General features: G+C 40.8%; 1 protein-coding gene across 1 annotated transcript in view; it reads left to right on the top strand.

The window, feature by feature from the left end:
* The window catches only part of Fmn2 (formin 2), a 298,401-nt gene that overhangs the window by 60,277 nt on the left and 214,358 nt on the right, over nt 1–23,766 (top strand). The window contains exons 4-5 of the mRNA XM_041643559.1: nt 4,649–4,704; nt 20,640–22,228. Of these exons, the coding sequence (XP_041499493.1) occupies nt 4,649–4,704; nt 20,640–22,228 (1,645 nt within the window). The remainder of the gene's footprint in view (nt 1–4,648; nt 4,705–20,639; nt 22,229–23,766) is intronic.

Below are 23,766 nucleotides of genomic sequence, written 5' to 3'. Positions count from 1 at the left end.
TTTTGCACAGCATTCCCACCCTCTTGTTTTTAATCTCAGTTTCTTGGCAAATGTATTTCATCATGTATTCTTTCAGGCAATGAACCAAATGGGAGTCTACACAGTATCCTGCATTTTCCTTTTTAAATGCCCTGTATTTTGGAGAAACTGTTTAGTATTCACTAGATGGCATATAATCCAATAAAATAAAAAAATAAACACAAGTGAGTGAGAGAAAATAGAAAACTATTTCATGTAAGATTCTATTTACTATAACACTCACAGACAATAGTTGATCAAGGGTCCAGGTAGAATTTCACACATTACAATCTTCAGAGAAAAGAGAGTTTTGACAGATAGTAACTGAAAATCCAACATATGAATATTGGCATTGTTGGTTTCTTTTTTGTTTGTTTGTTTTGTTTCTTTTGGAAACAGGGTTCTCTGTGTAGCTTTGGAGCCTGTCCTGGAACTCCTTCTATTGTCCAGGCTGGCCTTGAGCTCACCAAGATCCACTTCCCTCTGCTTCCCAAGTGCTGGGCTTAAAGGTATGTACCACCACCACCCAGCACGTTGTTAGTTTTGAAAAAAGAAAAACTCAGGTAAAGATTTTGACCCCATTATATGTATGATTATCTTTAGGCTAAAATGCTATTGACCGAACTTCATAGGTACAAATGCAATAGTTTAAAGCAATTTCATTCAGAGCTCTTGGAACAATGGTTTCTATCCTTTTCTGCATTTGCAGCATTGGTTGGCATAATATTTTGATGCCCCTACTGTATATTTTTCAACTTTTCTGGCTGAATTAATAACATAATTCTATAATACTTGTGAATAATTTAAAAGAATCTTTAGGTTTCTGGAAGAAGTGTCTGGCTGAGAATGAACTAAAAGTGGATACTTATGGGTAGACTAATGAAACTAGATCCCAGTCTTTCTATACATAAACATCTGTTCTAAAAAGATAGTGACATTAGCATTAGACCTGAGGTTTTGTAACTGTTGTGCCTGTCTTAGAGGCACAGGTTAAGGAATGGTTTTGAAGATAGCTTTCCAATACCTTAGAGAGCAATTTAGAATGAAGGATTGCTTGAAGTTATAATCTGTACATTCAAGGAAAGTTTCAGCAGAGTGAGATGACAACCTTATAATTAGAAAGAAAATCTTTGCTTTCTTTACACCTGATAAGGAGAAATATCTATAATATATAAAAAACTAAACAAAAATGAAAAAAGTTCTTCAGTCAATAAATAGACAAAGGAAAAGAATTTAAAATGGGAGATGTAAATGGTGATTAGAGATACGAAAAAGCCCTTCAGCTATAGGGAAGTATACAGGAAAACTGTGCAAATACTCAGTTTTATCCCAATCATAATTGCTGACTTCATGAAAATATGATTAATACATCATAATGAGACTGTAGGAGGGGGGAAGGAACATTGTTCACTGTGCTGGGGATGAATTAAAGCAATTGTATCGTTCACAGTGTGTGGAGGGGAGTAGAGATATCATTGGTGAGCATAAGTTTTACTCAATACAAGTATTACATGTTTTCCACTCATATATGGAATCTACAGTTAATATATAATAAATGTACATGCAATAGGAGACATGCAAGTGAGTGGAAAGGTTTGTTTAAATGAGATACTGTTGATAGGGGACAATACTGGTTAATTCGGAAGGAAAAGCAAATATAACATTTTTTCTCATGCAGAATGTGTGTGTGCATTCATGCACACTTATGCATACACATGTTCAGTGAACACAGATGGGAGATTATGGTGAGGGAAATCTCTCAGTGGGAACTGTAAAGTAGGATAGGAGAGTAAAACAGTGGCATTTGTGTGTGTGCACATATATGTGCTCAAACGTATCTTAGTGAAACCCACTATTTTGTGTGCTAGCTAAAGAGAAATTAGTAGAAATAATAAAAAAGATACAGATGGTCATATAATTGATTTACACATAGTCAAAGAATTAATTTTACTGAAAGTTTGTCTTCTTAGTGGATGGAAGAGAAATGAGTAGCTGTAAGGAAGGGATTAGGCGTGCTCATTTTACTCAAGTCCCTCACCGTTCCACGACCACGACACCGGCCAACACAACAAATACAAACAGGTTTGTCTTAAAACAAAGCAGTGAAGGTACAGGCAATCCCGGAGGAATAAAAATAAAACCTTGTGTGTGTGTCTGTGTGTGTTTGTGTGACTGTGTGTTTGTTCATGTATAGAGTGAGAAGTTGAACAGAAACTTTCCTGGGAAGATCTTCCAACAATGTCTATTTTCTGGCTGAATCAACCGTATTTGTTTAAGAAAACATTTTAACAGCTTAGGAATATTTAAGATGCACAAAAGGAACACAAAGGGAGATGGATCAAATGAAAAGAATCTAGGATGAAGTAAGAGAGTGAGTCTGGGTAAGGTCAGCTCACTGCAGTGTATCTCAGAAGAATCTGCAATATTTTAAGGTCATCAGAAATGGATTCCTTCATTTCAGAGTGGAAAGGGGAGCATGAGCGATTGTGTGCCATTTCACTCGTCATAAGGTTGAAGCAACAGTTGCTTAGGGAATCATGCATTTTCTAGCCTCTAATATCCAAATGATGTCGCTGATGGTCCCTGTGAAGAAGGGTTGTAGAGGTCTGGAGAGATGACTACGTGGTCAATAGTGCTTGCTGCTCTTCCTGAGTCTAGCTTACAACAGCTCACAACCACCTATAAATGTGAGATCCAGGGTTCTAACACCCTTCTCTATCCTGCACAGACAACCACACACATGAGATTTTCACAAAACCAGATATACGCATGCACACATAAATCAAAACAAAGACAAATCTCAAGAGAGATGTTGTGTGGTGTACTGCAATGTGGTATCACTGGCCCATTTCTGTGTTTTCTCCAAATGTCTTGACACTGTTTAGCTAATGAACTAATGCAGGAGTACCAAGGATGCAGTGCTGTGCTCTGTCTCCCTGTGCTTGTCACACAATCCAGGGACAGAAGGATGGATTGTGTTTCTGAGTATTGGTGTGTGTGTGTGTGTGTGTGTGTGTGTGTAGGGGTGTGTCTTATATTTTCCCTTTTGCCAGCTAGGTTCTTAGTGGGGATATCTTTTGTTGGCAGTGATGAGATAATTCTACTATCAAAGAAACAAATAAGAACATATGGATGAGCCTATTGGAACATGTTAAGCTCTCGCTCCATTTATACCTGTTATTAGAATTAAATCATCAATCCTAAAAAAGACTACAATCAGAATGCATGCACTTTAAATTCTGTTCAGTAAATTATCTGTTTCTTAAATTAACTAGATTTGAATGAAGTTGATGTATTTCAGTAAGAAAAGATCTCCGTTCAAATGGAGATGCCACTAGTGTCAAGTTGAACATGAGGAGAATATGCTTGTTTGATTAGCTCGATGGGGTAGTGCTGTCTGGGGCAATTGTTGCATTGTAATGTCACTTGTTTATATTCTGACACACTCTGACACCTGTTGGCAAGTGACTATTCCATGCTAGTCTCTGACTTTTGTTTCTAAAGATGCAATCTTAGCTGAAGTTCAGGAAATAAGTAGATTTCTTCCTCTTTAGAATTCATTGCTCCCCACAACAAGGCTTCCCAATTCTTTAATGGTAACACAGTTCCTTGACTTGACAACGTCTCATTTGCTTTCATTCCTATATTCACTCTGTAACTGTTTTAAGCACTTGCTGTTAGCGAACACTCTTCCATTTGTACAACAAGGCCAGCAAGGCTGTGCTGAGGCTATAATGTTCATCTGAGTACAAGGAAAGCTTTCACAGCAGCCTCACGGTTCATCGTGTTCTTTAAACACTAACTACACAAGATATCTCGGTAGCACTGTTGTGTACATCCTTTATGACACCATGGACAGTGACTGCTCTACTGTATTTGCAGTGTCTTGTATATAACCCTGCCCCTAATACACAAAAGACTTAGACTCCTGCATTCATCTTGCCAATGAGCGGGCTTCTCATTTCTAAAATGCAGAGGATGGATTTTTTTTATTTTCATACTTACATTTTCACATAGAAAATACTCTATAACTTCAACAACAACAACAATCTCTATTTATCCTAATGTGCTTCCTATGTGATGAATTTGTCATCTTGCAGAATCTCAAATGACGAGAATGGCTGAAGGTAGAAAATCCCTTCAGAATCCCTTCTTACTCGTGCCTCCAGGTGGCAGTATTTATCATACATCACAGAAAGCAGATCACCGAAAGCAGAACCAAATTTGTCAGGACTTCAAAGAGCCTTAAAAATCCCTTGCTTCAAGACTGAGGTGGTCTCATCATGTATGAACTTTCACTAAGTGAATAACACAGTTAACATTCTTAAGCAAGGACTTCTGGGGAAAACAAAAATCAATTAGGAAAAATAATTAAGGCTGGTCTGCAGAGCAGAGCATCGGGCGCCTCCTGTTTGTGAAATATCTAATGACACAGTATGTGTCATCGTGTGTTTATTATACTGAAAAGCAGTCATATTCACATGCTGCGCTAATGGTTTGGAAAAAAGACTGGATATTTTTGGTACTTACTGTAAATAATACATATCTAGTGGAAGTTTTTGCTTTTAACAAAGGAAATGGGAAATTTGATTCTTTAAGGTATTGACTGTCTGCTTCCTTTCCAATCCAGAACCTCAATCCTCTGTTTTGGAAAGCCCGAAAAAATGTCCAAACGGTGTCCAGCAGGTAAGAAAGCCATTAGGATGGTAAATCCCCAATTCCGTTATCCACCTTCACACAGTGATTGATCTGTGATTGGCATTTCCTCTCTGTACCAGAGGCTGGGCTTCCCAAGTGTTAGCTCGCAGGGGGATCCAGCCAGGCGAAAGGAAATGTGCCTCTTAATTTATACTTTGCAATCCTATTCATCCTTCAAGTAGAACCATGTACAAGCTTTATAGATCTGTATGATTCTATAGCCAACCAAAGAGCTGGACACATCATTTGCTGTCTCCAGCAGAAATTTCAGGCCACATCCGAAAATTCTGTGCTGTGACATGTCTAAACACAGTCCCAGGGGTACCCCTTAAAACAATTTTGGCATGACCTTCCTAATATCTAATAAGACACCCTTCACCATGGATAGGAGCAAGGCCTTTGTGCATGGTTGGCAATGACTGTGTCACTGAGCCTCCAAGATTCTTAAATGGCTTTAACGGATGAGACATTCGATGGCATTTTTTTTAGACACTTTTATCTGTTATTATCCATGTCTGTCAGCCCCATTTTGGAGAGGAAGAGATGGGAAGAGCCTAGAATCTCACTGGCATAGTAAAATAGCTTCATTGAGAGACCTTGCAAAGGAGGAGAATGATTAAGGAAGACATTGAATATTGACTTATGGCCTCCACATGCCCGCACAAACATGCTCTGACACATTTGCAACCATGCATACAGATACAGAAATAAATAATTTAGAACATCCAGAAAGGAAACATTTAATAGAACAATGGCTGTGGTTAGCAGTTACTCTTCTGCATGAACAAGGAACTGTGGAGCTTCTCTATAGGTATTCCCAACTGTGCTTTTGACAATGGTTTCATCCTACATTAGAAAATAAGCTAGTCTACACTGTAAGCCAACAGGAAGAAGACTGGTTCTGATCTCTTGATTCTGGTCCATGGAAGATGAGAGGGCTCTCACTTGAACTGCAAACCTACGTTGATTTCTGGTTAATGGATAGTGGTATATGTAGATTATGTAGGACGTGGTGCGCTCCCTCTGAACTGGATAATTGCTGACATTTGAGAACTCCTCAGAGCGAAGAATCAGTTCTGTTTTAAAGAATAAGTTTATTGTTACATTAAAGTGCTCTTCTTGGAAGTGAGGTCAGGCTATGAGGTTTTCTTAGAACTGGACAGGCCCAGGGTTCTCTACCACACACCAGCTAGATGAGCCTTTACTGTTCAGAATACAGCTGCTGTTAGGGACTGGGTCATAATAACGTTCCCAGATTTCGGGATGTCCTTGTTATTTGTGTCAGAGGAGAGACCTGTACTGACTAAGTACACTAGCCATGCCTGGTGGCATCAGCCTGTGGTTATTTAATTAGCTGCAATTGTGAAAATGGAATAGTAAGACCAGCAATGGTAAACAAACAAACAAGAAAAAATTATTGTGTTGGAGCTAGCTAGATGGTTCGGTGGTTAAGAGCATTTGCGGCTCTCTGCAGAGGACTGGGTTCAGTTCTTAGGTACTTATTCTTTAGCCTATGTAACCCTTACAGTAACCCTTTAAAATAGCTACCGTGTTTGCCCTTTTACTAATAAAATGATATTTGGAGGAGCTAAAAGCAACTCTACTAAAACTGCAAAAGCCATAACGGAAAGCTAATATTTGAGCATAGGCATTTATTTCTTATGGATCATATGATGCTAAATTATCCTTTTATGTAGATAATCTCCAGGCGACTGTTTGGTCCAAGATGAAACCCCGGATGAATGAAATGTGATGCTCATTTCAAGAGTTAGATTCTATTATTTTTGAACTATATATTTTGTAAGAGTCAGCTCTCCAGATATATAATAGAGATGTATAAACCTATTAATTCACTTTTGTCTCTTTCTTTTGAAGTTTTACTGCAACTTCTATGCGTTAAATCGTATTAAATTTTGTGTTTAATTGCTTGGCTGGGAGGACTTAATGGTTTCTGCCAATGAAGCCCTTTGCAGTTTGCATCTTGGTCACTAGAGGGCAGCTCTGCACCTTTGTTAATTACCGCTGCTGCTGGGAAAGGAATCCTCCAGGCCAGTTTGTTGTGTGTGGATGGTGATCAGCAGTGGTTTGCTGGCCTCTCAGGCGCTGCCTGTATATATTCTGTGGTGAGGATAGGAGATGTTCAGGACTGCTTAGCCAGACCTCCAGTGTCTTCCTCACATGTGTGTTTAGACACCTGTTCTCTCCAGTGAAATTCTATGGAATTTGTTGAATGAATTTTGAACATTACTCTGGCCTATATAATAATTCCAAGCTTCCAACATCCCTGGAAACAGCACATGATCACGTGATCGCTGTCTTGTGTGTGTTCAGATGGTCAGGTGCTTAAAGAAAACGCAATGGGTTCTCACAAGCAAAGAGATGAACAGAGCTACGTTCCCAGTGCTTCTGTTGAGAGGCTTACAGAATTCAGGGGTTCTTTTTAAAAATAAAATTACATTCTTCAGCTCTCAATGACTTTTCAAAAGCATTTCTTCACCCTGGTTAGCTTTAAGCCTCGATGCTTGAGCCGTTTTTCCTGCCTCAGCCTCCTAGGTGTGCCGCTTTACCTGTATTTGTAATATGCTCAGAAGACTGTATTGTGCCAAAGGATTAAAATGGAACTTTTTCACCTTTAACAACATCCTGCGGTATTGAAGCTACAGTGTACATGGAAAATCCTTCAGGCCGGACTGGGTTTATGAACATCTTAGCTGCCCAATCAATACTTCCCCAGGATTTAGACAACGGGTCTCAGGAGGTTCAGGTAGTCAGGATTGGGGAGAAGCACGGATATTCAGTGGTAGAGGTGCAAGCACAACCCTGGTAACACTCGAAGGCAGTGTTTACCATGCTGTGCACCAGGGAAGACAGAACTTTCCTGGAAAGAACATTTTTGTTTTCTGGAAACTCGAAGGAGATCAGAGAATAGTGTAGGTATTTTAACATCCAAAAAAAGGAGGAGAGACTCTTTCTTCAGGTCTTTGTTGTTGCTTTGAGGCAAGATCTCACTACGTTCCTCTGTCTAGCCTAGAACTTACTCTGTGAATTAGGTTGGCCTCAAACCCATAAAGATCCACTTGCCACTGCTCGCCCCCCTCTCCAGCCAAGTGCTGGGATCAATGGTGTATGCCATCAGGCCCAGATCTTGTATTGGCTTTAAAAATGAAAAGCAGACAACCTTGGGAAGCAGGAAGGCTGTGTGTTTAGCAGGATGGGAAAGAAGTGGATGCCACATGGTATTTTTGTTTTACTACAGAGTGGTGGGGACATAGAGATGCCATGAAACTAACAGCTTGTTCTATTGAGTTTTAGGTGGTGTAAAAATCAGTTCATGTCACAGCAACACTGTCAAGGGGAGAAAGGCCCTGCCACTCAGGAAGTGAATCTGGTGTAATATTAACAGAAGAGACCCCCTGCTCATTAAAGAGTACTTGCCCATGACCAAGCACCTTCTGGTCTGCTGTGTATAGGAGATAGGAAGAAATGGGAAGACTTGAGACAACAGGGCTCTTTCATGGTAGCATGTCTATTGTGTCTGTCATCCTTGTTCAGGTCTTGTTTAGGCATCCATCTTGGGGAGATGGTGTGGGTGTATCTTCTCTGATATTTTTAGGAGATGCATTCTCACCTAAATGTCCTGATCCCCTGGCTCTTATAACCTTTCTCCCCCCTCTATTTTCTGCTATGACCCTTGAGACTCAGCTGCAGGAGTTATGCTATAGACGTATCAGTTGTTGCTGGGCACCACCGAGTCACTTGTTCTCTGTGTTTGATTGGTTGTGGTTTTCTGTAATGATTTCCATCTGTTGTGAGGGGATGTTTCTTGAATGAGGGGTGAGACCTATACTTATCTGTGGGTATATAAGGACAAATATTTAGAATGTAGTTAGAAATTATGTTGGCTTAATAAAGTAGTGGTTACATTTCAATTTCAAAAAACAAAAGTAATATGTTTTTTAAAAACAAAAAACAAAAATAAAGAAACAACCAGCTTAGTTGTAGGGCTGTGTCTTTTTCATATATCTATAAAGCAACTTACAAGATACAGTGTGACTGCCAAGAAACTTAATGTATATTGTAGAATATTGGAGCGATTAAAGAAATTAAAGCAAAAATAGTTGCAGAGAGACTGTAATGAAGAATAGTTTCTTGGTAAGGTGATTCCTCCAACAACTTAACTTGTACAAGGGTGGAAGGAAAAGCCTTCCACAGTGTGGAAAGAAGAGCCTCACGTGGGAGAAGAAAGTGGAGAACAGGAGAGGGAGTGGACTTGGCATCTGGGGGGCTATGTCCAGTTGACTTGATGGGCAGCTTAGCGCTCTCCTCCTGTGGAAACTTGACCTTTGCTTTTGGCCTCTGGTGCCACTGCATGCAACTGGACGATGATTGAGCCCAGAGCCCATTGTTACCTGGGTTTCAGCCATAGTCTCCTCGTGGATCTCCTTACTTCTAGTCTCGACCCCTTCTAATCTCTTCCTGCACTTCGCCCCAAAGTTATCTTTCTGAAAACACAAATTTGTTTCTCCCTGATATCTGCTTTGACTTGTTCAAGGACTGCTCATTGTGTCTCTAAAAAGTTTCAGGCCCGTGAGTTTGACGTGCAGGGTCTCCCTCCTGCCATTGCTGTCTTGGCCTTATCTCTCACTGTCTCTCCTACAGATTCAGCTTGGTCCAGCAGAAACACATCTCTTGAAGACTCCATTATCTTTCATATCTGCCCTCACACGACCCTTCTATGCCCTCATATACCCTTTTATAGAATGCACTTCCATCTTAGCTTACATTTAGATACTTGGTGTGAAAAGCCTCATTCTCCAGAGCCCATTTGGAGTCTTTACCCTGTAACTACTGTTTGGAATCACTGACTTTATGTACAGGGATTGAGAGCCTTAAGAATAACAGTATTGGTACTTTTCTTTTGTCTCTCTGGTATCTAACCCAGAGCCTGGCAGATAGGGAAAAGCCAGAGAAATGCTTGCTGAATGAATCAACATATGATGACCACACCAATGAGACAGAATGGGGCAGGTCTCAGAAACACTCACTTGGGAACACTCACTCATGGGGTATGGGCTGTGGAGCAGTTTTCCTGAGCACAAATCCCAGCCTCCTGGTATTAGGTGGAGACGAGTGAGAGCGAAACAAAAGCAGGCACTGACTACGATGCTGGGGACAGATTTCCATCAGTGGTTGCTACTGCAGCGGGGAGACACTCTGCTGCGAACTGAAGGCAGCTTTGGATGGCACAGAGGTGAATATTTCAGAGGGACGAAGGAGGAGCAAGGAGGGGGGTGCAAGGCTTGGGAGAGTCAGGGCGTGACCATAACTATGGTTCTTTACTGAGAGTGAGCTTCAGCTCTTCACAGCAGCTAAGGTCAGTTGTGTCTGCTAAGCTGGCAAGGAAAGGAGCAACTGGGATTCTGTCCCATCTCCGAGTTCCAGAGACAGGCCTCATCTTTAGCTGCTGCTTAAACAGATAAAAGATGTTGGCAATCTTTGCATTTTCTCACACAGTAGCATTAAGGGAGAGCACGCAGTCATTCGAAGGATGCGGCCTTGAGACATGTTAGTATTTGTTCAAGTTCTTTTTAAAATAAGGTTGAAGCCACAGAGGAAGCTGGTTACAGTTTGGTCAAGAGAGGATCATGGTTAGACCTTGTTTAGTTTGTTTTCTCTTGCTTCAGAAAACTGAAGGTCAGGGGTTGTGTAATGTGTAAAAGTTGGAGGTTTAGTTAGTTTCCAGGGTTGGAGGCTAGAATGTCCAAGAGGGTAGCACTGACTTGTCTCAAGGGCCTTCTTCTTTGATAGCAGGGGCCGTAGTACATGCTAAGAGAACTAAAGACTGCTCTTCGGACTGGAGAAGGAGGGGGAGGGGAGGGAGATGGGGAGTGGAAGGAGGGAAGGGAAAAGGGAGGCGGGAAGGAGGCAGAAATTTTTAATAAAAAAATAAAATAAAAACAGATAAAAATAAATAAAAAAGAGAACTAAAGGCCTAGCCTAGATCTTTCTTCTTTTCATAAAGTCACTAACTCACTGCACCCAAGTAACATCCAAAAGTCCTATTTACCCCCCAAAGACCCACCTTCAAAGACCATTTCTTAAGGTATTTTGTTTTAACTACTTTAGGGGTAACATTTCCTGCTTGTGACTTGTGTGGGTACAAATTATAACCATAACCAACTTTAAGTCTAACTTGGCACACACTGATAATGAAAGGCTGAAGTGAATATAGCCTTAATTATTCTCCTCAGAGAAAAGTATTTTATTCTGTGCCTTAGTTTCCTCACCTGTAAAATGGGCACGTGGTCTTTCCTACCTGAGGGGCTTTGAGGTTTTTTTGTTATTATTAGTTTATAGCACATTATTTTGTGAAAGATGATTTGCGGAGCTTAAAGCACCCAGTCGACGCTCAGATTGCTAGATGTTATCACATCAGAACAGTCCTCTCTATTGTGTTTTGATCTTCTGTTGATATTGAGGATCTGCCTCGGATCTTTTGTACATGCTAAGAGCAAATGCTGCCCCAATGAGATACACCACTCCTCCGTCTTCACGGGTTGCATATTTGCAAATTACTGGTGAAGACTGATGGTGGTGCTCACGCTCCTGTGCTGCATCTGTGGTCACCTGCAACCTTGCACAGTGTGGCTAAGAATCCCACCCTCTGAAGTATGTGTTTTCCCAGGTAAGTCTGCACAGAGGGAGGTCTGTGAGCAAGCGTGCTTTGTATGGTCTCTTTAGTGCCCCACCTTTCACACATTTGTGGTATTTCCTTGGTGGTTTCACCATAGGAAATGACTTGACACTTAGTGTTAAAACGCTGTTGGTGTTCCCAAGTGTCAGAAGACCCGTTGGAAAACCTTCACCGTGGGCTTCGTTTCAGCATGGGCTAGAGTGTCAGGGGCCATCAGTTCAGTTCAGAATCAATAATAGGTCTTAAATATGACAGCTTTCAACAGGGATACATGTTCCAAAAAAAAAAAATGCACATGGATCATGTGACAAAATGTGACCTGAGGCTTGCTGGAGCCCAACCCTGTGTTTTCCTGGAGAGCAGTGGTTTAGCATTGATTAATTGAGGGTTTTTGGAGGCTTTGTTTCTGACAAGTTTGAAGAACACAGGTTGATTGTGTCTTATTTAATCCTCACGGTACCCCCTGCCATTGGAAGATGGGTAGTGGAGCATTTGTCACAGTTTAAAGGCCTGTATTGTGTTGGCTTGTGGCTTCAGGCTGTAGGCCACAGTCTTTGTTTTGCTTCTAGGCCCTGGCTTGGTAAGACGGAACATCACAGAGAAACAGTCTGCAGTGGAGCCAAGTGGCTCATCTTATGGTGGACAGGAGAAAAAAAGCTACAAACCAGCTAGGTGGGATGTGAGATTGCCTTCAGAAACACACAGCCAGCGATGTTATCCAACCAGACTCAGCTTCCTGCACTGAGGAGTTCGTTAATCAATTAACCCTTTGAACTTGGCACCCGCATAATTCAATCACTCTTCAGTAGCCCTATGAATTAGAGATCACACATTCTCCATAAGATCCTTTCAGGATCAACTATGGCATGGGCTATCTTCATCATAAAGATCATTAAAGACCATATGAGCCTGTGAGAAGTTAACATGTTCTCAGCAAGCAGAGGCCAAACATTACCAACAAGGAAAGAAACTGCCTGGCAAAGGAACCTAGGATTGATCTGAAGAGGAACAGGAGAACCCATCAAGAGTGAAGTTTTGAATTGCTGAGTATCTCAGCTAAGGTGTTATATGATGCAATAGGAATCATAGCCAATGACCAGGGTGTTGGGGGCTTTAACTGTGCAAGGTGAAAATTAATCTGAGTAACCTTGGAATCAACTGGGAACTGATTAGAAATGCAATTGAATTGCTAACCCTAGGGGTGGGGACAGCAGGCTGTGACTTAACAGGTCCCTGGTGATTCTTAGGAACATTCATTGTAAGAGACAGTGGCTCAGCCATTATCAGGTTCACAGCTAATGTTGTTAGAGAATAAGATACAGTTTAGATTTAAGGACAAAGGTGACCAAATAGCAAGCGCTAAGCTTTCCCAAGATGAAAGTGAAGCAGCAATGAGAAGGAAAATAAGCATGATTAATAAAAACTCAGGGTCAGAAATTGGGGTTCAACCTGAACATCTGAAAAGCAAAACAGCCAGCCCCTGGCTCTTATCTCGATCTCAGTCTGAAATGGCGATCCTGTCTCCTAGTAAGAATGATACTGTGTGTCTCAGAGTTCTCTCCCCTGCTCCCTGTCTTATTTTCCTCTCTAGAGCTAGGATTAAAGGCGTGCACCACTGGGATTAAAGGTGCCTGTCATTGTGGCTACTGGGATTAAATGTGTGTGTCTTTTTAGCTACTGGGATTAAAGGTGCATGTTACCATAAGCTGGTCTGTATGACTGACTAGTGGGACTGTTTTACTCTCAGATCTTCAGGCAGTCTTTATTTACTTAAAATATTTATTTATTTAAAATACATTTGAAATGCCACTACAGGAAGAACTAGAAGTAATCACTGAAGAGGAGAGAGACAGGGGGTTTGGGAAATGATTTCGCTGAGTATATGTAGCCAAGTGAGTTGCCCAAAGGTGAAGTCTCCACCCTAGCCCCTACCAAAGGGAAAGAAAATAAACAAAAACAAACAATAAAAAACAAAAAACAAAACCAGAAAAGGAACTAGGGAAAAATGAGAAGGTGGAATTTGAAATTGTATTAGCCGAGAGAGAAGAGGATTTTATGAAGAAAGACATGAGTAGGAGTCTTGAGTACTTGGAACAGGCAGGTTTAAGATCACAGTGTTGACAGCAAGGACATGGGCTGTACCCAGAGTGCAGTTCTATTAGCATGGCTGGATCTGAGAAACACTACACCTCGAACTAGTGATCTGAATTTGTTGAAGGAGGCCGCTTGTTGGTTCCAGGCAGTTTGATAGCTCAGACCTGAAATAGTCACAAAGAAATCATATTATTAAATCACTGTTTGGCCCATTAGCTCTAGCTTTTTATTGGCTAACTCTTATCTCTCAATTTAACCCATCTCCATTAATCTGTGCATCACCACGAGGTTGTGGCCTAGCAGCAAAGTTTCAGCATGTCTATCTCCTGTAGTGGCTCCATAGCTTCTCCCTGACACCACTTTCTTTCTCCCAGAATTCATTTTAGTTTTCCTCACCTGGCTCTGTTCCCCTATAGCTCTGTTATGGGCCCAAAGTTCCTTTATTAACCAATGATATTCACAACATACAGAGGGGAATCCCACATCATGAATCCATTGTATTTGATTTCCCCTAAGCTTTATTTTTATGGCATTGGATAGTAGCTGGGTGTTAGTGCAAGGGAAGTCCTTAGGAGATGGTATTTCCATCCAAAGATAATGAAAGGAAAAGCACGCTATCTACAGTGCATTTTTTCCTGGTACTGACTGGGTAAAGGTAGCCATGTACTCTTCAGAGTATGGTCCAGCAGTCTGCCAGAACATTAACTCAGTAGCTGGCTGGAAATGCCAAAGGCATGAGAACCAAAGCAGCAGATTCCTCTCTTTTGTTGATTTGATTTCTCGTTCCCTTGCCTCTTGGCCAATATATTATTGCTTCTACCAGGGTCCCTTATCAATGATTCCTGTAGCCTTTACATCAATCTATTGATCATCTTTTACGTCAGTATGACATGGTCAGTTAACCAATGATTAATTCTAACTCATCTCCCTCCCATGCATGTCACATGTCTCATTTGTCTACCAGAGACTACAGATTCATTTTGGGTCAAGCACATTATAATTTTTAACAATCCATTATCCATTTTATTATAAAGGGTGATGGGGCCAAGGAGATGCCACAATGGAGGAGCACAGATTGAGGACTCAAGTTTTGAAACTCAGCACCTAGAGAAAAAAGTGTGTGTATCTGGTTGTATGTACCCATAACTCAGTAATACATGGGGTGCAGAGAGAGGTTGATTGCTGGGGCATGAAGGCTACCAGTCTCCTAAAATTTGAAATTATTTGTGTTTTACTTTTATAAGTAATTATACTTGTTTAAAGTCTGGATTTATTTTCTATAGGATTTGGTTATTATAGATCTGGAATGCCATTGGCTTATTCCAAAATCTTAGAGTGTTTTAGAATTCAAAACATGAGAAATAGAATTTATATTATCGCTGAATAGTAGGCTACCTCTTGTGTAGATGTGTGTAGTGTCCTCATTTGTCAGTCAAGGGGCTTAAAATCAACAGAACTTGCAAATCTGAGGGAGGTGGACAGTGAATTACATGAATTACATGTCTCATCGTTTTTCATCATGACTTACATGTCAACATTTACAAAATCAATTTAGTAGTAACCTACCAGTGAGCAGTTTTTATATTCTAGACTCTGAAAGCATCTTGCTTTCATAACATAATAAAGTTTTAAAGATGAGTCCATTAGCTTTTCATCAAGAGCTTGTTTGAGTGTATCTTGGCTTCCTTTTCGACAGTTGTAACCTTAATGTTACTGTAATGAGTTCTTTTCTGGGAATCAGATAATCTTAAACTTGGGAACATGTTTTTGATGAACATTTTATTCTTTCAATGGCACTTTGTATTTTGTGATATTCAAGTGTTCAAACAGTTTACAAGCACTAACCATCACCACCCACGTATAAGATTATACAGGAATAGAAAAATGTTGGCTATGCGATGGCATAGAATTGTCCAGCCAAACAGGAGGGCCTCTTCCACTGCTCTTGATGATTTGGGGACTTGAAACAATATTTTTAAATAGAGATAATCTCAATATTGGTAATATATAAATGAACTGCTTTTTATATGGTTTCAATCAGGTTTATCTTAATCTGTCTATAAGGATATAGTTATTATAGAGATCCTTTATAAAACTGCCACAACTATACTTTGCCCTTCTTTTTAAAGTGTGATGTAATTTTTTATAGTGATTGCTAGGAGTATTGGATAAACTATTACACAATTCTGGAAATGTTGAAAGCATTTTTGTAAAGAAGTTTAAGATAACGAAATACATTTCTCCAATGTCAAGTCCCTTGAGAATCGGATGCATCCTCTAGTTGTACCCTGAGAGAAGAAAGATTAAGTTCCAGGCACTGGACACAGGGGAACAGACTTTTAATTTGAGGGCTTTTCATGGACCACAGAGTGCCTGGCAGTCTCTTAGAGATTAATTGTGGCTTTGTCAGTGGGTGGGCCCTGTAGATGGCCGCTTCATGTAGGTCCCGAGCATAGAATGTTTGCTTACATGGCCAGAAGATAGCCAGTCCTCTTTGTTGATAATGACCTATATTTACCATGTAAATTCCTTTTAAAAAAAAAGATAACCCATAGAGAAATCAACTGTTACTGTTGACAAGCAGTGCGGCCTTCTCTAAGAACACAACAGGAAATGTTGTCATGGATGCTGCAAATACTGAGAAAGCCAGCCAGCCCTTGACTGATAGTCCTGGGTAAGGAATGCCAGATAAGATTCTTTGATGGCTCTTAGCTAAGTTGAGATCAGAAAATCTTATATACATTTGGCTACTCTATAACAGTGCCTGGGTGGCTGGTCTTTCTTAAGTAGTCAGTTAAGGTTTGAGAGACAATTACTCTGCTTCCTAGATGAAAAATGAAGGTTGTTAACTCCCAATATTCCATGGAGCAAGTCAAAGATTGTCAAAAAGGGAATGTAAATTCTTCATAATAAATGGAGTTACCCAATTTTTTATTTCCATGAGGCAGAAATAGTGTAAGAAATAGGCAATTCTCTCATCTCAACTTTTCTTCCATTGTCTTTGTCTATAAACTTATCTGTATGAGAAAAAAGTTCTCTGTAGAAACATTCCATCTCTTGTCTATTAAGACCTGCAAGAATTCCTTAACCCTGTACCTGCTGGCACCATACAGCTTACTACCATGTTTGTTATAGATTTAGTTTGGGGATTTTATTCTCCTATCACTTTTCACTGCCATATCTTAGCTCTACTTCTTTGTTATACACTTGAAAATCTTTGAAGCTTGGAGAATGTGTGTCTTAGTTATCTTTTTATTTAAAAAAGTGAACGAAAGACATAAAAATATGCTATATATTATTAAATAAAAATATGGATAGGTAGGCCCAGTATTATAAACCTGTAATCCCAGCTGTAATTCAGCTCAAAGGTTGAAGCAGGAGGATCACTAATTCATAGACTGTCTGGATTACAGAGGAAATTCGAAGCTGTCCGAGGGGCATAGTGAGACTCTTCCTCAATATGGAAGACAAACCAATTGAGCAAGGGCTACTTGTATAACTCAGTGGCTTAACATGTATGAGGCCCTAGGTTCAGTGCCTAGAATCACCAAATAAATAAAATAGATGAGTAAATTCAATACAATATTTGGCTCAGCCTCAAATTCTCCTCGTTTCTCATAAAGCACCGCTCACTATCCTCTGTGCTTTAAACGGTAATTATAACTAGAATCTGACCTCTGCCAAAGTTAGTTTAGCAAAGATCTCATGATGTTTTAAGCCACACAGTACAAATGCCCCAGGAGGGGAAATTATCCATCTTTCAGAAGCTGTAGTGTATCTTAACATCAGGGAAGGTGAAGATAGAACATTTGAATCATGTCTCATAGGATCATTTATTTACTCAAAAGTTTTAACTAAAAAATAATTTTAAATATGAAATTTATATAGCTCCCTGTTATGATAAAACTTTTTAAAATCCTCTTTCCTTCCCTTCATTACTTGATTCACAACTAAGGCTTTATGTACACTTGGCAAGTAGTCTCCTACTGAGCCCTAGCCTTGAACAAGTAAATGATGAGGTCCCTTTGCTTTTAAATATTGTTCTTTTGGACACACTCACAACTAAATCTGAAACAGTGGTATATTTTCTATCAGTTAGGCTTTGTTGCTGAATGAGATGAACACAAGAGATATCACTGCTTAATAATAAGATGTTTTAATGGAGCAATGGGAATGAGAAAGTTCGAAGAATGTTCATGTAAGATGAAAATTTCAGCTTTTAATTCTATTTTTTGATTGTTTCTTTGTTTTTATTCATTTATTTACTTTTAGTTTTTGTGAGACATGGTTTCTCTCTGTGTGTAACTTTGACTGTCCTGAAGCTCACCCTCTAGACCTGGCTGGCCCTAACTCACAGAGATCCACCTGTCTCTGCCTCACAAGTGCTGGGATTAAACGTGTGCACCACCATGCCTGGCTTCAGCTTTTGATTCTTAATTGACCTAGAGATCTGAACCCCTTGGAGTGATAGTCACAAATTCGAGTACAAATTGTAATCGTGTTCCACAGAAGCTTCAAGTTTTCGAATCCTTACTGTCTTACTCAGTGTGGCCCTCAGTATTTTTGACTTCCTAGCCTCTCTGTGCCTTCATCTTCTAGGTTCTGTAAATGTCACATTCTTCCTATTTCTATAAACAGAAGAAGGAAGCTTTTGGTTCTTTTGGTTGGGTGAGCCAATAGTTAAAACATTGTGTAGAATGGATTTCGTGCAAGAGATTGTTCTGAGCAGTCCAGTCCCAGTATGAGAACTGGCCCCAGCATGCTGTGGCACTGAAGAAGGGAGACAGCTTGAGGATCACAATTTATTAGATACTTACTCAGAAGTGTGGGCCTGGGCAGCAGAGAGAGCAACAAATCCCCCCGATTACAGTCACAAGTAAAGTTGTATATGTTGGTGAAGTCAAAAGGGGCTTCATCCAAGTCAGAGTACACCTGGTTTATTTCACACTAATATCAATGTCAGGGACATTCCTGGCACTAGGGCCCAGCCATAAAGCTCCACATACCACTCCAGTGTTCCTGTCTGTTTAGAGTGTGCTGGGAAACTATTGAGGGAAGGCTGATGGAGGCGATTTAGGAGTAATCATTGTGTCAGGACACAAGATGGCTGCAGTCAGATCAAGGGGAGCCCTTACAACAGTCTGGTACCAGTTATCATGTGCAATATGTTTGTTCTTGTTTGTTTGTTTATCTTTTGCTGGCTGATGTTGTAATTGAGAATTTTAAAATTAGCAAATATTCTCTGTGGCTGTTACTGTAATTTCTGCTGTCAGTAGCTTTTGGTGAGTGTTTTGAGTAGCTGGTCTTTGAATGTGAGAATGTGAATCTTTGTTGGAAGGACTGTAATAGCTGCTCCAGAGTGAGGTCATTATAACACAATCATTTTTCTTTTTATACTTTATTTTTCTAGATGTCTATGATTTTATAATAGTTTATTATATTTAAATTGGTGATGAATTAGCGTAGTTCATATGATTTAAGAATTGGGTTTGGAAAATTTCTCTTATAATTTATTTCCTGCATTTCATTCATCAATGAACTTAGACTTTCAGTTTCTCGTTTCTTTGTTTATTTTATGTGTGTGGGCACATGCAAGTCCAGGCATGCTTGTGGAGGGCAGAGAGCAACTGTCTGGAGTAGCTTCCCGCCTTCTAGCATGTGGGTTCTGGGGATCAAACTCTGCTTGTTAGATAAGGGCCTTTCTTTGCTGAGCCATCTTAAAGGGACCTGTTTTGTAGTCACAGACAGAAAAAATAAGAACTCTAGTTATATACCAAGATAACATGAGAAATACTCTTCATTATTTCAAAGTCACTTGTGCCAGTTTTCCAGGAAAATGAGGATAATCTACACACTTAAGCAATCCAGTGACACAAGAAAAGGCTGCATGATAAAGTCTTGTTAAGATGAGCTTGCATGGGAGAGTTTTGTGTTTTGGTTAATTGTGTTTATTAGCATCATAATTATAGTATGGGGGTTGGTGTATTGATCAAATGGGAAACAAAAGTGTATATAATAGAGATTTCTTTTTACCACAGACTGTTTTAAAAACATATGACACCATTTTCAAATATTAATACTTTGGTCTCTTGTGGGAATGTTGTTGACAACTGAAGATGTGAGGGTTTATGTGTGTGCATAAGTTTACATAAAATGTGTGCAGCCCATTTAAAGTGTCCATCTTCATAGCTTCTGGAAGGCCATTAGTAGAAACTTACTGAAACGCTTTGAGTAAAATATTAAATTGTAGTGAACGTGATATCAGAATTATGACATACTTTACAGTCTATATTTCCATGATTTTATTTTCTCAGTGGTTCTTCCCTTATTTTTCTTGGAGACTTTGACCACACTGAAAAGTTAGTGATTGCCTTTAAAATTCAGAATTACTGCAGAGTCTCTAGAAAACATCCCAATAACATCAACTCATAGTGAGGGAGGTAAAAATATGTCTTGTAGAATGTTCTTCCCTGGTCTAACTTTATTTCTGTCATAGTGATAGAACACCCTGACCAAAAAGCAAGTCATCAGAAGAAAGGATATATGTGTCTTCTAATTCTGGGTTATAGTCCATTACTGAGGGGAAGTCAAGGCAGTAACTCAAAGCAACTAGTCAGGGCATATCCCCAGTGAAGAGAGAACTGAATGGAGGCACGCCTGCTGCCTGCTTTCTTCTGCTCAGCCAGCTGTCTTCACTTACATACAGTTCAGAGCCCAGTCAGGGTGGGTATTTGCATCCCACCCTCAGTGAAGGTAATCAAGACAGCCCCCCACCCCCACGCCCTATCACAGACAGACTTGATATATAGACACTTTCTCTGTAACAGTCTCTTCCCAGGTGATTCTAGTGTTTGACAAGCTGACATTGAAAGCTAAGTGCCACAGTTGCCTATCCTCAATGGCACTGTATGAAGATGAGACATACAAGGATCCTAGGATCCCATTGGAGGATGTGGGAGCCACCTTTAAAATTGGAGGGTGGGAAAGAGGATCGACATAGAAATTTCAGTAGACGCCTTCTTTGACAGGATCTTTCTGGAGAGGCAGTCCCACTGTGTTGAATTGCCCATTCTTCTTTAGATGTTCGGATTTTTTCGCTCTCTTACTAACAACGGTGCCTGTCCTTGTCTCTCAGGAACTTTACGATGTGAAGTCTGAAGGACAGGCAACTGTAATTCAACAACTGGAACAAACCATCGAGGATCTGCGGACAAAAATAGCAGAGCTAGAAAAACAGTATCCAGCCCTGGACTTGGAGGGCCCCAGAGGCCTTCCTGGACTGGAGAATGGATTCCCAGCCTCTGCAGAAGTTGGTCTGGATGCTCTCAGATTGCATGGGAAGGTGGCACAGCTTCCAAGAACTCTTCAGGCCAAATCAATACAAACTTCCCCTACAGAAGAGGGTGGGATCCTGACTCTGGCACCTTTAATGTCACGGTCGGAAGGTCTACCATGCCCACCTGCAGCTGAAATTGGAGAATCAGTTGTTCTGCCCTCAGCCTCTGGACCTCAGACAAAATTCTGTTCCGAGATTTCCTTGATTGTGTCTCCAAGGAGAATATCAGTACAGCTTGAGGCCCAACCAGCCATGCAGAATACATCACAGCTCCATCCTCTTCCTCCCTCTCTCTCTGGGTCTGATGGTCAAGGACTGCCCCTCCACCCTTCTCTGCATACTGCATTGGAAAACAGCCATGAACATTCTGTTTTGTCCTCCTTGGAAAACAGCTGTAATATCCCCCCCGCACCACCTCTGCCTTGTACAGAGTCCTCCAGCTTCATGCCTGGCCTGGGCATGGCGATTCCCCCTCCTCCTTGTCTCTCTGACATAACAGTGCCTGCTCTGCCCAGTACAACAGCCCCACAATCTACCAGTCTACAGGGAACAGAAATGCTGCCAGCCCCTCCCCCACCTCCTCCACTCCCAGGACTTGGAATACCCGCTCCCTGTCCTCTCCCTGGAGTGGAAATACCCCCTCCCCCTTCTCTCCCTGGAGTGGAAATACCCCCTCCCCCTCCTCTCCCTGGTGTAGGAATACCTCCTCCCCCTCCTCTCCCTGGAATGGGAATACCCCCTCCCCCTCCTCTCCCTGGAATGGGAATACCTCCTCCCCCTCCTCTCCCTGGAGTGGGAATACCTCCTCCCCCTCCTCTCCCTGGAATGGGAATACCTCCTCCCCCTCCTCTCCCTGGAGTGGGAATACCTCCTCCCCCTCCTCTCCCTGGAATGGGAATACCTCCTCCCCCTCCTCTTCCTGGAATGGAAATACCTCCCCCTCCTCCTCTCCCTGGAATGGGAATACCCCCTCCTCCTCCTCTTCCTGGAGTGGGAATACCCCCTCCCCCTCCTCTACCTGGAGTGGGAATACCCCCACCTCCCCCACTTCCTGGAGTGGGCATACCTCCTCCCCCTTCTCTACCTGGAGTTGCTATTCCTCCACCTCCTCCTCTCCCAGGTATGGGGGTTCCTCCAGCCCCACCTCCCCCTGGGGCAGGCATCCCTCCACCCCCTCTGTTGCCTGGTTCAGGTCCTTCCCTCTCCTCACAGGTTGGGAGTAGCTCTTTACCAGCACCACAAGTATGTGGGTTTCTTTTTCCTCCATTGCCAACTGGCTTATTTGGATTGGGGATGAATCAGGACAGAGGCGCTAGGAAGCAGCCAATTGAACCTTGCCGGCCAATGAAGCCTCTCTATTGGACAAGAATTCAACTCCATAGTAAAAGGTAACTCCAAAGTAAGCTTATCCCTTACTGTAGAACTATGTGGAGGAGGTGGAATTTAAGGTATACTAAGTCCACCTATAAAAGTTTCTATTTCTGACTAAAGGCTTAAAAAATATAAATTGAATCCATGGGCAAACCAACTCTCCAGGATGAGTTCTGCAGCTTTAAAATTACACACTTGCATTATGATTCTTGTTATTCATAAGAAGTCTTTCTGGAGAAAAATCATACATCAAAACTTACCCCAACTATGTGTGTAAAATAACTTTGAGAATGCCGTGGCACTTCTAGAGAAACAAGGCCATGTCACATGGCCATGGTTGGCAATGACCATGACAAGCTAATACTTTTTCACCTAGTGTTCAGGTCACATACTATTTGTTCACACGTAATCTGATTCTTGGAGACAGTGCTGAGCGGCTTGGTCATTAAATACAGGGGAGAAGGTGGGAAACACACTTTAAATGCCATGAGCCCTTTTTATTCTAATTGATCATAATTCCTTGATGTATTTGAATGAAGTGGCATGCACTTAGAAAAAGCATCCCTTTCCATTTCTTGCATTGATTTTTTTCCTTTTCACTAAATCCCCACAGCAGAAGATATGCTGAGTCTCCTGACTCCCGTTTCCAGTCCATTCTCTGCACAAGTGTCTTATCACTTTGTACATTGATGAATCATTTTAAATTGTAGTCAAACTCACATTCTCCAGGTCCAGAACATGATGTTATGTTTTATTATTTTGCTTTTTATAAATAACTTTTACTCTTTCTTAGTGGCACTGCATGAACATGGAGGTGTTAAGAAGAAAAATGACTGTGGGCAAGAGGGTGGCAATGTATATATAGAGAGAGCATTTTCTTAGAAATATATATACCTTATAAAGATTGATTTTTTTATTTTTTCTTTATTTACATGTATGTGTGTTTGGCACCCATGTACAGGTATACTTGGAGGCTACAAGAGGTATTAGGTCTGCGTGAGCTAGAGATCCAGATGGTTGTTAGTTGCCTCATGAGGGTGCTGAAAACTGAGCTCAGATTATCTGGGAGAACAGTAAGAGTGCTCAACTTCTGAGCCATCTCTCCAGCTCCAGAAATATACACACATGTGTACATATGTTCATACTTACATTCATAAATACATACATATATGCATGCAGGCATGCACACATATATACCTTATTTATGCATCAATTAATCAACAAATTAATTAATTTTGAGATAAGATATCAAAATGCAGTCCTGGCTAGGCTTAGAATTTGCTATATGGCCCAAGATGGTCTTGAATTCACAGATATTCACGTGCCTCTGACTCTTGAGTTGGGATTAAAGGTGTATGTTGCCTTACCTAGCTTGTAGATACATTTTTTTTTTGTTTGGTTTTGGTTTATTTTGTCTTAACCCTCAAATAATCTAGTAGGTTAAATGAAATTTGGATGTAAAAAATCAAGCATTCCTTGCTTGTCTAGCCCATTCTGACAGAGACTTTGTTTTGATGTTGTCATGGAATGACTTGATAATGAAGAATGTCAAAAA

The sequence above is a fragment of the Microtus oregoni genome, unplaced genomic scaffold, assembly GCF_018167655.1.
Source record: "Microtus oregoni isolate MIOR12 unplaced genomic scaffold, Mior012 000086F_ref0000336, whole genome shotgun sequence".
NCBI classification, from domain to species: Eukaryota; Metazoa; Chordata; class Mammalia; order Rodentia; family Cricetidae; genus Microtus; species Microtus oregoni.
The sequence above is the reverse complement of the archived record's forward strand: the minus strand, read 5'-3'. Positions and strand labels throughout refer to the sequence as shown.